General features: G+C 48.6%; 1 protein-coding gene across 3 annotated transcripts in view; it reads right to left on the reverse strand.

The window, feature by feature from the left end:
* The window catches only part of CLEC16A (C-type lectin domain containing 16A), a 654,120-nt gene that overhangs the window by 540,416 nt on the left and 96,929 nt on the right, over positions 1–16,775 (reverse strand). For all 3 annotated transcript variants that reach the window (XM_078663155.1, XM_078663154.1, XM_078663156.1), the window contains exon 6: positions 13,653–13,776. In XM_078663155.1, the coding sequence (XP_078519281.1) occupies positions 13,653–13,776 (124 nt within the window). The remainder of the gene's footprint in view (positions 1–13,652; positions 13,777–16,775) is intronic.

Genomic DNA, 16,775 nt, shown 5'->3' on the forward strand with positions numbered 1-16,775 from the left:
CAGATGCACCCACCACACAGCTCCACTGATGCCCCCACCACACAGCTCCACCGATGCACCCACCACACAGCTCCACCGATGCACCTACCACACAGCTCCACCGATGCACCCACCACACAGCTCCACCGATGCACACACCACCCAGCTCCCCGATGCACCCACCACACAGCTCCACAGATGCATGCACCACACAGCTCCACCGATGCACCCACCACCCAGCTCCACCGATGCACCCACCACACAGCTCCACTGATGCCCCCACCACACAGCTCCACAGATGCCCCCACCACACAGCTCCACAGATGCACCCACCACACAGCTCCACAGATGCACCCACCACACAGCTCCACAGATGCACCCACCACACAGCTCCACAGATGCACCCACCACACAGCTCCACTGATGCCCCCACCACACAGCTCCACAGATGCACCCACCACACACCTCCACTGATGCCCCCACCACACAGCTCCACAGATGCACCCACCACACAGCTCCACCGATGCACCCACCACACAGCTCCACCGATGCACCCACCACACAGCTCCACTGATGCCCCCACCACACAGCTCCACAGATGCACCCACCACACAGCTCCACAGATGCACCCACCACACAGCTCCACCGATGCACCCACCACACAGCTCCACCGAGGCACCTACCACACAGCTCCACCGATGCACCCACCACACAGCTCCACCGATGCACACACCACCCAGCTCCCCCGATGCACCCACCACACAACTCCACAGATGCATGCACCACACAGCTCCACCGATGCACCCACCACCCATCTCCACCGATGCACCCACCACCCAGCTCCACTGATGCACCCACCACCCAGCTCCACTGATGCACCCACCACCCAGCTCCACTGATGCACCCACCACCCAGCTCCACCGATGCATCCACCACGCAGCTCCACAGATGCACCCACCACGCAGCTCCACCGATGCACCCACCACACAGCTCCACCGATGCACCCACCACACAGCTCCACCGATGCACCCACCACACAGCTCCACCGATGCCCCCACCACACAGCTCCACAGATGCACCCACCACACAGCTCCATCGATGCACCCACCACACAGCTCCACCGATGCACCCACCACACAGCTCCACCGAGGCACCTACCACACAGCTCCACCGATGCACCCACCACACAGCTCCTCCGATGCACACACCAACCAGCTCCCCCGATGCACACACCACACAGCTCCACAGATGCATGCACCACACAGCTCCACCGATGCACCCACCACCCAGCTCCACCGATGCACCCACCACACAGCTCCACTGATGCCCCCACCACACAGCTCCACAGATGCACCCACCACACAGCTCCACTGATGCCCCCACCACACAGCTCCACAGATGCACCCCGCACACAGCTCCACCGATGCACCCACCACACAGCTCCACCGATGCACCCACCACACAGCTCCACTGATGCCCCCACCACACAGCTCCACAGATGCACCCACCACACAGCTCCACCGATGCACCCACCACACAGCTCCACCGATGCACCCACCACACAGCTCCACCGAGGCAACTACCACACAGCTCCACCGATGCACCCACCACACAGCTCCACCGATGCACACACCACCCAGCTCCCCCGATGCACCCACCACACAGCTCCACAGATGCATGCACCACACAGCTCCACCGATGCACCCACCACCCAGCTCCACCGATGCACCCACCACCCAGCTCCACTGATGCACCCACCACCCAGCTCCACTGATGCACCCACCACCCAGCTCCACTGATGCACCCACCACCCAGCTCCACCGATGCACCCACCACACAGCTCCACAGATGCACCCACCACACAGCTCCACTGATGCCCCCACCACACAGCTCCACAGATGCACCCACCACACAGCTCCACTGATGCCCCCACCACACAGCTCCACAGATGCACCCACCACACAGCTCCACTGATGCCCCACCACACAGCTCCACAGATGCACCCACCACACAGCTCCACCGATGCACCCACCACACAGCTCCACCGATGCACCCACCACACAGCTCCACTGATACCCCCACCACACAGCTCCACTGATACCCCCACCACACAGCTCCACAGATGCACCCACCACACAGCTCCACCGATGCACCCACCACACAGCTCCACCGATGCACCTACCACACAGCTCCACCGATGCACCCTCCACACAGCTCCACCGATGCACACACCACCCAGCTCCCCGATGCACCCACCACACAGCTCCACAGATGCATGCACCACACAGCTCCACCGATGCACCCACCACCCAGCTCCACCGATGCACCCACCACACAGCTCCACTGATGCCCCCACCACACAGCTCCACAGATGCCCCCACCACACAGCTCCACAGATGCACCCACCACACAGCTCCACTGATGCCCCCATCACACAGCTCCACAGATGCACCCACCACACAGCTCCACTGATGCCCCCACCACACAGCTCCACAGATGCACCCACCACACACCTCCACTGATGCCCCCACCACACAGCTCCACAGATGCACCCACCACACAGCTCCACCGATGCACCCACCACACAGCTCCACCGATGCACCCACCACACAGCTCCACTGATGCCCCCACCACACAGCTCCACAGATGCACCCACCACACAGCTCCACCGATGCACCCACCACACAGCTCCACCGATGCACCCACCACACAGCTCCACCGAGGCACCTACCACACAGCTCCACCGATGCACCCACCACACAGCTCCACCGATGCACACACCACCCAGCTCCCCCGATGCACCCACCACACAGCTCCACAGATGCATGCACCACACAGCTCCACAGATGCATGCACCACACAGCTCCACCGATGCACCCACCACCCATCTCCACCGATGCACCCACCACCCAGCTCCACTGATGCACCCACCACCCAGCTCCACTGATGCACCCACCACCCAGCTCCACCGATGCACCCACCACACAGCTCCACAGATGCACCCACCACGCAGCTCCACCGATGCACCCACCACACAGCTCCACCGATGCACCCACCACACAGCTCCACCGATGCCCCCACCACACAGCTCCACAGATGCACCCACCACACAGCTCCATCGATGCACCCACCACACAGCTCCACCGATGCACCCACCACACAGCTCCACCGAGGCACCTACCACACAGCTCCACCGATGCACCCACCACACAGCTCCTCCGATGCACACACCACCCAGCTCCCCCGATGCACCCACCACACAGCTCCACAGATGCATGCACCACACAGCTCCACCGATGCACCCACCACCCAGCTCCACCGATGCACCCACCACCCAGCTCCACTGATGCACCCACCACCCAGCTCCACTGATGCACCCACCACCACCGATGCACCCACCACAAAGCTCCACCGACACAGCTCCACCGATGCACCCAGCTCCACTGATGCAACCACCACACAGCTCCACCGACACAGCTCCACCAATGCAACCACCATAGAGCTCCACAGATGCCCCACCACACAGCTCCACCGATGCACCCACCACACAGCTCCACCAAGGCACCCACGACACAGCTCCACCGAGGCACCCACGACACAGCTCCACCGAGGCACCCACCACACAGCTCCACCGAGGCACCTACCACACAGCTCCACCGAGGCACCTACCACACAACTCCACCAATGCACCCACCACACAGCTCCACCGATGCACCCACCACACAGCTCCCACCTATGCACCCACCACACAGCTCCACCTACACAGCTCCACCAATGCACCCACCAGACAGCTCCACCGAGGCACCCACCACACAGCTCCACGAGGCACCCACCACACAGCTCAACAGATGCACCCACCACACAGCTCCACCTACACAGCTCCACCGATGCACCCACCAGATAGCTCCACCGATGCACCCACCACCCAGCTCCAACGATGCACCCAGCACACAGCTCCACCGACACAGCTCCACCGATGCACCCACCACACAGGTCCTCTGATGCACCATCACACAGCTCCACCGATGCACCCACCACACAGCTCCACTGATGCCCCCACCACACAGCTCCACCGATGCACCCACCACACAGCTCCACTGATGCCCCCACCACACAGCTCCACAGATGCACCCACCACACAGCTCCACCGATGCACCCACCACACAGCTCCACCGATGCACCCACCACACAGCTCCACCGATGCACCCACCACACAGCTCCACCGAGGCACCCACCACACAGCTCCACCGATGCACCCACCACACAGCTCCACCGATGCACCCACCACACAGCTCCACCGAGGCACCCACCACACAGCTCCACCGAGGCAACCACCACACAGCTCCACCGATGCACCCACCACACAACTCCACCGAGGCACCTACCACACAGCTCCACCGATGCACCCACCACACAGCTCCGCCGATGCACACACCACCCAGCTCCCCCGATGCACCCACCACACAGCTCCACAGATGCATGCACCACACAGCTCCATCGATGCACCCACCACCCAGCTCCACCGATGCACCCACCACCCAGCTCCACTGATGCACCCACCACCCAGCTCCACTGATGCACCCACCACCCAGCTCCACTGATGCACCCACCACCCAGCTCCACCGATGCACCCACCACACAGCTCCACCGACACAGCTCCACCGATGCACCCAGCTCCACTGATGCAACCACCACACAGCTCCACCGACACAGCTCCACCAATGCTACCACCATAGAGCTCCACAGATGCATGCACCACACAGCTCCATCGATGCACCCACCACCCAGCTCCACTGATGCACCCACCACCCAGCTCCACTGATGCACCCACCACCCAGCTCCACTGATGCACCCACCACCCAGCTCCACCGATGCACCCACCACACAGCTCCACCGACACAGCTCCACCGATGCACCCAGCTCCACTGATGCAACCACCACACAGCTCCACCGACACAGCTCCACCGATGCACCCACCACACAGCTCCACCGAGGCACCCACGACACAGCTCCACCGAGGCACCCACGACACAGCTCCACCGAGGCACCCACGACACAGCTCCACCGAGGCACCCACCACACAGCTCCACCGAGGCACCTACCACACAGCTCCACCGAGGCACCTACCACACAGCTCCACCGATGCACCCACCACACAGCTCCACCGATGCACCCACCACACAGCTCCCACCTATGCACCCATCACACAGCTCCACCTATTATTATTATTATTATGTTTCTTATATAGCGCCTGAATCGACCCCCGAAGGGGTATCTCCGCGCTTGCCTTGGGAACCCGTCCTGGCTTTTCCCTGTGAGATAGCCCCTACAGGGCATCCCCAAGGTGAAAGCCAGGCATCCCGCCGCAGGGGGGCCGTTGTGGAGATTAAGCAAGCTTAATGCCCAGAGTTGCAGAGTGTGAACCCATGATTAGGTCAGGCACCGAAGCGAGAATTATCGAGTCCATGGACATTTGAGCTCAAGACCCTGCCGCGTCGGGAATTGAACCCTGGTCCCGGGTCTGACCTCTGCTTCAGGGTCTGCCTGCTCTAACCAGTGAGCCACACTTCTCCACAGCTTCACCAATGCACCCACCAGACAGCTCCACCGAGGCACCCACCACACAGCTCCACGAGGCACCCACCACACAGCTCAACAGATGCACCCACCACACAGCTCCACCTACACAGCTCCACCGATGCACCCACCAGATAGCTCCACCGATGCACCCACCACCCAGTTCCAACGATGCACCCAGCACACAGCTCCACCGACACAACTCCACCGATGCACCCACCACACAGCTCCTCTGATGCACCATCACACAGCTCCACCGATGCACCCACCACACAGCTCCACCGATGCTCCAACTAAGCTCCACAAATGCACCCACCACACAGCTCCACCAATGCACCCACTAAGCTCCACCGATGCACCCACCACACAGCTTCACCGATGCACCCACCACAGAGCTCCACCTACACAACTCCACCGATGCACCCACCACACAGCTCCACCGAGGCACCCACCACACAGCTCCACCGAGGCACCCACCACACAGCTCCATCGATGCACCCACCACACAGCTCCACCGATGCACCCACCACAGAGCTCCACCGATGCAGCCACCACCCAGCTGCACCGATGCACCTACCACACAGCTCCACCGACACAGCTCCACTGATGCACCCACCACCCAGCTCCACCGATGCACCCACCACACAGCTCCACCGACACAGCTCCACCGATGCACCCACCACACAGCTCCACCGATGCACCCACCACACAGCTCCACCGAGGCACCCACCATACAGCTCCACAGTTGGCCCCACCACACAGCTCCACCGATGCACCCACCACACAGCTCCACCGATGCACCCACCACACATCTCCACCGAGGCACCTACCACACAGGTCCACCAAAGCACCCACCACACAGCTCCACCGAAGCACCCACCACACAGCTCCACCGATGCACCCACCACACAGCTCCACAGATGCACCCACCACACAGGTCCACCAAAGCACCCACCACACAGCTCCACCGAAGCACCGACCACCCAGCTCCACCGAAGCACCCACCACACAGCTCCACCAATGCACCCACCACACAGCTGCGCCGAGGCACCCAACACACAGCTCCACCGATGCACCCACCACACAGCTCCACCAATGCTCCAACTAAGCTCCACCAATGCACCCACCACACAGCTCGACCGATGCACCCACCACACAGCTCCACCGATGCACCCACCACACAGCTCCACCAATGCACCCAGTAAGCTCCACCGATGCACACACCACTCAGCGCAACCACAGCATCACTCAGCGCAACAGCATCACTCAGCGCAACCACAGCATCACTCAGCGCAACCACAGCACCACTGGTTCAAATATGTTCTTTCAATGTTTCAAGCTGTTTTCAAGTTTTCAAGCTTTATTACAAATCACAAAAAGATGTTAATATTTCACTTCTGTTCTTGGATTTTCGTCACAATAAAAAACACTGAACATAATCTTCACAAAATGTATTTACAAAAGTTTAAGCTATTGCCATTACAAATTAAATAAATTATTTAAGTATTAATTATTTTAAAAAATTAAAAGCCATTGTTATTTGTAATATCAATACATCTAAGTCACGTAAAAACATGTTGCATTACAAATGCTATAGGTGTTTGCGAAAGTTATAACTATTGGCAATGTAAATGACAAAGCTAATAATTTGCTATTTTAAAAAATAACACATAAATAAAAAATAATTCATTTAGAAGACCAATAGCTCAAACTTTCCTAATGCGAGCCCTATTGCATTTCCAATGCTTGTTGGACTTTCTAGCGATCTCCTTCCAGACAGCAACTGATACAGAATGCGATGAACCATGTTATTCTATGTATTAGAAGACATACCAGTACCGTACTTCAAAGCTCTCTGTTAGTGGCGGAAAGCCAAGAGTGGATCTGTACCTATAAGCAATGTTCCCTCTAATTCTTTTGTTTGGTGAGAGGCAAGGTAATGTCTTTGTGCACACTATTCTGAGATGTGTGCGCAAATGGAACTTACCATGAGCCATTATGCCAGCGAGCCGGCTACCTCTGGTGTGATCAGGTAAAAGAACAGTTAAAAAATGTTTTCACACAAATGAACTAAATGGTAAATTATGTCCTTAAATGTTATTATTCAAACGGTATTGTCTGAAGGCAAATAGGCAGTGGTGACATTTCGGAGAGGGTGTGGTGCAGCTCATGCAATTATCCAATCTTGGCAGTCCAACAGAAGATTCAAGGAGTAGCTTTGCTAAATTTTAGCATGCTCCTTTTCTAATTCTCTGCAGCTTATCCCCTACCCAGGCTTCTTTCTGCGGACTCCCCCAAAGTGCAGGTTCAGCCTCTCATGCTTTTCTTTGAATAACCCTCTACACCATCTACCAACCGAGTACTGTGGGCAGTATTTCCATGCTCCCAACTCAACCCTAGATGCCATGCTTAATTAAAAAAGAAAAAGAAAAGAAAAGAGTGTGTGTGTGTGTTCATTCCCCAAATGTCCCCACAAATACGACACGAAGCACTTCACAGTGTCATGTCTTTCATTTATTCTTTAACCCCTTGGGCGGGCCGCGATTCTGCGCCTGTGCGGCACTTCTAAAGAGTGGGCGAGATCATGACGGCCCCCAGCCGTCATCAGCACACGCCCACCGTGTTGCATGACGGACGGGGGCCGTCATCAGCATGGAAGGGGTAAGCAGGTTGACACGTTTCAAGATTCCTGTCTTTTTCAACGCCCATTACTTTTACATGATTGGTTTCAGTCGCATTTAAAACAGTGTCCTAGTAAGTTAAGACGGACTAGTGTATTGTTATACTTGCACCTCTTTTGATGTCCGCCATATTTGCACGACTGATTTTCTCACAGTGAGTAAGGCTCTATGTTTATAATGTCCATGTCACTCAAGTAGTGAATACGCAAGCCATCATTTATTTATCATGCTGCTCTCACCCATTGCGGTTTCTCAAATGAAGACAGTTCCTCGCTCTGCCGTTCTCCCATCTCCACGACATGCATCCATGGGTGTCTGTTTAGTAACCTCAATCCCTCCGTTGTAGTAAATGACGACTGTCAGGCGCTCCCGTTTACCCGACCGCGGTCCTAATCAGCCCCTTAATCTCCCCATGCCTATTAACAATGAATGTTGACCTTGTGTAATGTAACTAGTAAATCGCTCCAATACCTTCTGGTTTGTTCCTGCTAAATAAAAACTGCAGTAAAGTGCACAAGAGAGTAAGGGGAAAGCTGTAACATACGGAAAGTCAAATAGGTACCCATTCACTTCTTGATTTGCACAAAGTGACATCAGAAAACCAGAATTAATCGTAGCTTCCCCACTTAAATTGTGTGATCTTAGGCAAATATTTTATTTGAGTGAACTCTTTTTCTCTTAATTATCACATAAGAAAGCACTTTCAAATATGTGAGTTCAGAAAAACAGTTGTTAAAAAACATATGTTTGATTTAATAGACAACAATATTGCTTTATAATAACCTGGGGGCACATACACAGTTTACATGGAAACTTTCTTGCCTCTTAGTTTACTCATGGTTCATGTTTAAAGTATGTCTCAATGCAGTGCTATGATGAGATGTACTAATAACAAAGTTTCCACATGTTAAAGAAATAAACTTTTTGAGTTTTTTAGAGATGTTATCATATGTACAGGATGTGTGGTCCAGAGTTTACCTGTTAGATATTTTCAGAGCTTGGCTCTTGCACGGCTCTCCGATTTAATTTGTTAGTTTGCCAACCTGTACAAAACCTTGGGATTTAATGACGCATCTCATTTAAAAAAAAAATTTAATGTGTTAAATTGAAATCTCACTGTAGTATGCAGTGAAATGGAAAGAAATCAGCAATTTCTGGCAGACCTCTCTGTGCATACAACAAGGAATCTTGTGGCTGCCTTTTCCAAAAATAGCATTAATGTAAAAGTTTTGTACAGGTAGGCAATTACAAATTAAGGGGGAGAGTCTGTGCCTGAGCTGAGACCTGGACATATTTAAAAGCATCCATTTGCATCTGTAAATGGGTGATGTCCATCGTGTTTGGCAGCGTTCATCTGTGTTATGATCTGTTGGTAATACACATTTAATGCTGCTAAACACGAGGGAGATTACCCCATACACAGATTCAAATGATTGAAATAGCCCCGTTTGTTTTTGTTTCTCCTCTGCCTGATTTTTCCACTTTGAACTTAACTCCTTCGACGCTGATGACGGAACCGCTCCGTCATCAGCCGCGGTGGCGCTGTGCTGATGACGGAGCGGTTCCGCCATGGCCCGCCCGACGCGCCTGCGTGACGCGTTCTATTGAGCGGGCGGGGCCATGACGGAACCGCTCCGTCATCAGCACAGCTCACCCGAGGCTGGTGACGGAGCGGTTCCGTCACCAGCGTGTGAGCGCCGCGCAGCCGCCCGCTCCCATAGCGCTGCGGCGAAATAGCCGCCGCAGCGAAGGTGTTAAAGGTCTCTCCTTTGAAATGAGCGCTACAGTGTTCCCCCTGCGTGGAGATAAATTGCTGTGTGCGGGGCCGCCCAAGTGTGCACCTTAGAGGGAACAATGCTTATAAGCTATTTGACATCCCCCTCTCCCCTGCCCCAATCGGCCTATTAGACCTCTACGTTTCAGCATGTCACATCTGGTAAACATTCCTACATTTTACAAGATGTGCACTGATTGCACCTACATTTTACAGATGTGCTGAGCCATTTCTGTGCTGACTGCTCAGTACCGGAATTAACTTCCACCTGAAATTTGTGCAAAACCTAATCTGACTTTTCACAAGCAGTTAAAACGTAATTATTCTTGCTTTGAGCATTATTAGCGGCAGGACACCGTTTTGTGTAATCACACGTTTTATCAAATCAAAAATCGAAACTGAAGAAATAAACATGGGTTCTAGCCCAGAGCTCCTTCCAGATGTTAAGTTTTTATAGATCATAACTGTAAACAATGTTTGTACATAAATTTACATTTTAAAGGAATATCCTATAACAAAGTAGTTAGAAATTTTCTTTTAACACTCCCCACTTTAATTATACTTCACTAAAAACATATGTATGTGTAATCATTCTTGATTAAGTCATGTAGTTAATCTTAAAAATGTATAATTCCTTGAATTGGTGGTGTATTAAAATCCATGCAAAATAATTCATCCCTACCATGAAAACCTTCAGAAACAAGTCTGATAAATAAAAGTGCACATTGTCACATAAAGCATATTAGCAAAACAAGTGTGCTCAGGAAAAAATGAAATTGTGCTCAGCACTTCTTCCTCAATGCAGAGAGTACTTTGTAATTACACTATATATATATATATATATATATATATATATATATATATATATATATATATATATATATATATATATATATATATATATATATATATATATATATATATATTTTTTTTTTTTTTTTAAATATTGTAATTACACAATAATAGCTCTATGTTCAGCGTCTGACTACAGTGGGCACTGGTAATGAGACATATACAGCAGATGAAGAGCCAGGGCATAGGCTAGATTTTTTAATTGGTTTGAGAACATCATGTGATGGATGTAACTTCCGGTATTATTTAAAAGACAATTTACACAATGTATGCAATTAGCATTACAAGAAATAACCAACAAAGAGTCACTAGAGTTCTTTGAAAAAGGTATTATTCACCAATAGTAAAAAGGGGTTTTTTTTTTCTCACAAGGTAATACAGTTAAACAGCACTGTACAGAAGGAATCATGTGACAACCCAGTGGCACTTGGTAAGTGGTGATATATACAGTAGGTGACTGTGAAGGTGCAAGTGCTAAAGTGAGCAGCGTGATCGGCGCATAGTGACAAATAATCAAACAAAACAATGATGGCTCCAAAATAAGATCAAGTTGTAGTCACTTAGAACATGATTCAAAACAATTTAACAGGAGAACCAAGCTTGATATGCGTCTTATGATTATGCTGTAAGGTCGACGGCGTTTCGATCCCTGTGAGTTGGGATCATCATCAGGACGGGGTTGTCGATGTAGACAGTGAACGTCAGCCAGGCGGGGTTCCCATGGGCTGGGCGTCCTGGCGATGGCTCAGGAGTAGATGGCTGATCGTGCAAGTGGTCGAGTCAGATCAGCGAAGGAGTTGTGGGGCGCCTGTATAAATCGAGGCAGATCAGGGCTCTGTTGGATTACGTCAAGCTGGCAGTAAATGCCGGAGCTACTATTTACATTATACACCCATCCCAACCTGGTTTATGGGTCCCCTCCTGTTACTCTTACACGGATGTAACTTCCGGCATCAGAATTTAGCATGCATGAAATAATGGCACCACCATGTGCCTAATGTCTATATTACAGGCATTCTAAATCTTGTTTTCAACTTAATTTTTTAACTTAAACGTACACATCTTTAAGGTTATTGGTGCTAGAATATTTGTAGATAGAACAGTGTGTGGTCCGGGCTATCTCAGAAACGTAATATTAACCTCAAAGGGAGAATGGAAAGCTATGTAAAAGGCAAGCTCTTGGATATTCTGAAAAGGGGGATTTAAATGCAAAGACGTGTTATTTATTGTTCATTGAGAAGCTGGAATGAGATGTGCCAGCGAGTAATTCACCAGCTGGGAGGCAGGGGTGCCTGTCCTTTCAGCTAACAGAACTCAATCTCTCAAGGTTCGAGTGATTTAGATATTGAGAGTGACATTAAGACCCATTCTTGCAATGGATAGAGTCCTAAAATCAGACAGTCTTTCGAGAATAATCCAGCACAGGTGTAGGCTCCAACTAAGATAACAGCCAATAAACTAAAGGAAAGGGTACTAACAAGGTGATGAGCAACACTTCTCTTCTAATAAGGTACATTTAAGCAAAGCGCAAACTCAAGTCATAATAAAAATACAAGAGAAGGCTGGGACATCACATGAAACATCAAAACAAGGAGAACTAGTGCACCCATGGTCTTATGAACTACAAGAAGTGTCAAAGGCAACCTGTCCTTCTATTGACTTGTATACTCTAATGGAGTCAGCAACATGTCTCAATGCCACATGAGTCTGGATGTGTTCTCTTCCACCATCTTGATTGGATTACCTTCCTAGCTTTTCCTGGAAGAGACAGCCCTCTTATAATAGTGCTGACTACACGCAGAACAATGACAGTGTCCACATCCCCTTCAGGGAGGTGAGGGTGCTAATGGTAGTAATCGTAAAGCTGTAGAGCACTGCAGCAGAGTTCCCCTGCATAGTAATTTGGGAGAAAATGTAAAAGGAGGAGGAAAAGAAGAAATACATGGAAAGATGCCGTTGAACTGATGGTTTGTCACAGTTTGTGAGAATAATGTGCTCTGCACCCCAGTGGAATACGAGCAATGAAATGGAGATGCAAAGGGACGGCAGAGGCTTTTTTGAACATACGTAGAGCCCATCGCTCAGAGAAAGGATCAAAATTGATTCAATAAAATTAAGCCAATCGGTCATGGGATTTGGAAGAGAGAACAGCATGGGGAGGCCAACACTTCATGACTACTCCTGAAGTGACAGTAAAGTTCAGCAGGTCATATACTGATGAGAAAAGGTAGTCCCAGTGCATCATTAATAGCGAAATACTCTCTGGTGATTCCTGATGCCTCCAAAAGAGAACAAGCCAACACTTAAGAGACAAAGTACAAATTCTCCCATGCGGGCACGGCACCTACAGATGAGCCTCCGAGATGTACAGAGATGGCAACTGCTTAGAGGTGTTCCACGGATCATATCCCATTTGCTTCACATTTGACAGACCTTATTAAATTCCAATATGTTGACCAGCTTTCTCCCGGAGTGGTGTCTTGTACTGTAAAGACACACAAAGCGAACGGGGGCCCTGTGGAGATGTTCAGCTATCTGTTTTCTATGACCTGGCTGTGCTTTTTTCTCCTGGTACATCACCCATAGTCATGCCACCCTACCTGGAAACCCTCCGAGAAAACAGGTATATTTGTAGGAACCCAGAAGCATACAATCGCCCTCACTCATGAATTTCAAAATAAATTCCATCCCTACCAGTGTAAGAAAATAAAAATGCAACTTTATTTCCATAATGCATTAACATACTCAAGCGCAGATGAAAAGAACGTAAAGCAATACTGGAAACTTACTCTTCATCTGTCTGTACGCAGGTATCCAGTTCAATGACATGGCTCCCAATGAACCAAACTAGGTTTGAGAAGTATGGAACAGCTGTTTTGTCTCTTATATAGTGCAACATGGGCTGGTTGTCCACTGAGAGAACACAAAACAAAACTAGGTTAAACTCAGTTTTATTTAATACGATTTCCCAACAACAAAAATAAATGAACAGAGATGGTTAATATTTGTAAAATCACCGATTAATTACTGATGGTAAATGAGCTGCAAGAGGTAAAGAGAATAGAAAGTATGATTTTTAAATCACAGGTTTAAATCATGCAATATTGATTTCAGATCAAATAAGTCTTGGCTAGACATCACAGAAGTACTGCTCGTGGCCCACAAGAAAATGAATGGTAATTAATACATTAAACTAACGTGTTGTGAAATACTGTAAAGCTTCACAAACCTCTCTACAAACCAAAGGGTAACGATCTGATGCACGAAACCCTCCCCATGTCAAAACAATGTGACCAATAGGTGTTGTTTTCATAAAAAGTACCCAAAGTAGCCAATTTGTAACGTACCCTTTCTGGGAACCTGGTTATATTTTTCATGCACAACCAGTCCTTCTGAGATCATTCAACAAATGAAGCAGCAGCCATTTTAAAAGGTATTCACATTTTAGTATACTAATCTCAAATGAGAATATGGTGGAACCGCTTCTTAGAACTTTGTGAAAACAGCCAGTCCTTCCAATTATTGTTTCAACACACAAGAGAGACATAGAAAGTTAGTAAATGGAATTTTTAAGTTGGTTAATTTTCTCAGTTGCATTAGATCAGAATTTTGTAAAGCAATCTCTCTACTGGACAGTTTAACTTCCAGAGTCGACATCAGACCATTGGTATACAATGCTAATAGTAGCAAAAATGAGTTGAAAACATAAAAGGTTACGTACAAAAATTAATTATTCAATTTGGCTTTTCAACCTTACACATGGACTAGATTTTTTAGAACTCCTTTCCGTTATCTATGTGGGTCGTTTTGATCAAGCACTGAATGATGCACTGGACTGTTAAAAAAAAAAAACAGGGACAGTGCAGGCTATTCCATAAAAATGTTTTTGAAATGTTGTTAGTGGTGTGAACAAATTACTCAAACTTTTTAGCACCTTCATTTGAAACTTATAAACATTATGAAGAACACATGCATTCTTTCATCTTTACATCGTAAAAAAAGGGCCATACATACATCTTTACACAATTTGTAAAGAACATATGTATCTCTAATTTATCTTGAATAGTATTTTGGTTTACGAAAGTGTGTCTAAAACAAAAAAGCAAACACAAGGAGATGATGGACGGAACGCTGAAACTTTTCAGACACTCGCCCCAGTCACAGATCTGGGTTGAATCCATCATTGTTCTTTGGCTCACTTCACCACCTCAGTTCAGACCCAGCTTTATGCAAATCAGTCATGACCCTGTGCCTCATGGGAACAGTCCAGCCCGAACCGCCAAGCCAGGTCTACTCCGACTGGAAACAAGCATCCTGAGACCGGTTTCGGGGTAACACCCCTCATCAATCAGGCCAGCTTGAATCCAGTGGCAAAGTGAGCAAGGGGCCCATGTCTCGGCTTACCCTGCCAACTTAGGGCGAACAAAGCAAACACAAGTAGATGATGGACGGAGCGCTGAAACTTTTCACCCCCCGTCACAGATCTGGGGTTAAATGCATCAACGTTCTTTAGCTTCCGTCGCCACCCTAGTTCAAACTAGTCCCAGGATATTTGTTTCTGGTCCAGTGAAGACCTGGACTGGGTCTGAACTGTGGTGGTGAAGTGAGCTAAAGAATGATGATTGATTCAACACAAATCTGTAACTGGGGCCGAGTGTCTGAAAATCATAAATTACAATGATATTATTTTGATTCAGGAATTTCAAAGAAAGCTACATTGCAGCAGGCAACATATAATTGCTCATTTTTTTTAAAACATGATTCAAGATTAAGCAAAGCTTAAGAGGTTCAGAAACTTACATGACACTGCAATAAGTCACACAGGAATCATCATTGTAGGAAGGGTAAAAAAGAAACAGTTAAAAGGGATAAACTCCTAGATTAAAAACAATGACAGTCAAAGATGTAAGAAAGAAAATATCAAGATCAGAAAAGTCAACAGATGCAGACATCAAAATAACACACAAAGCTATTGTGTTTGTCGGTGTCCGAAACAAATATATGCACCTAATGCTAGGTTTTAAATCGAGGGGTTTGCATACAACTCCTCATTTATAAATTGATTTGGTTACCAAGAAACCAATCTAAGTATTCTCACCACATTTGTAGAAATTTTAATACATACATACATTTTCTTTCAATGAAAATATTTTGAAATGTGATGTGTGCTGACTACTAAAAACATATGTGCTCTACACTTAAGGTTTAGTCTGAAAATCATAGCCAGCTTATTTCGCTCAAAATTATCTTTCAAACAAGATCCAAAATCGGGCATTAAAAGTTTCCAAACATTCTTATTTCAGATCATCAATAAATGTAAAACATTGTGTTCTTGCATTATATGCAATTTCTTTTTAATTCAGGTGACACCGGACATGAGATTACACAGCATGTATCGTCATTAATTATTTTAAGTGCTTAAATGAAATCAATTACATTGCTTTTGGGCCACATCAACAATAGACAAAAAAGAGGACAATGCACACAACACTTTGGTTCATCAGGAGGGTAGGCAGAATATGCTATAAGCAACATATCAAGGCGTGTTAGCACAAATTTCCTGTTAAGCCCCATGTGTCTAATTAATGTCTGCGAAGTTTGTGCTTCTAATTATTTATAAAGGGAAACCAAACATGTCTAGCACCTCTTCAAGGATAAATAGGTTTTCTTATTATTAGTAGCCATCCAGGACACACATCACATGTTATGGTGCAAATAAGCAATAGCAGATATGCGAACTCTAACGTCCAAGATATTCATAGCCACCATATTGAATGTTACACTCTTTCTACAAATGCTTTTGGAATTGGTTAAAATTAGAATATGGATCGATATATTTATAAAGAATGTCCCCAACAAGGTGCCCACAAAGAAGCCTTTACATCTATTTCACTGTGCTTCATGGGGCACAA

Source organism: Lissotriton helveticus, chromosome 10, assembly GCF_964261635.1.
Source record: "Lissotriton helveticus chromosome 10, aLisHel1.1, whole genome shotgun sequence".
NCBI classification, from domain to species: Eukaryota; Metazoa; Chordata; class Amphibia; order Caudata; family Salamandridae; genus Lissotriton; species Lissotriton helveticus.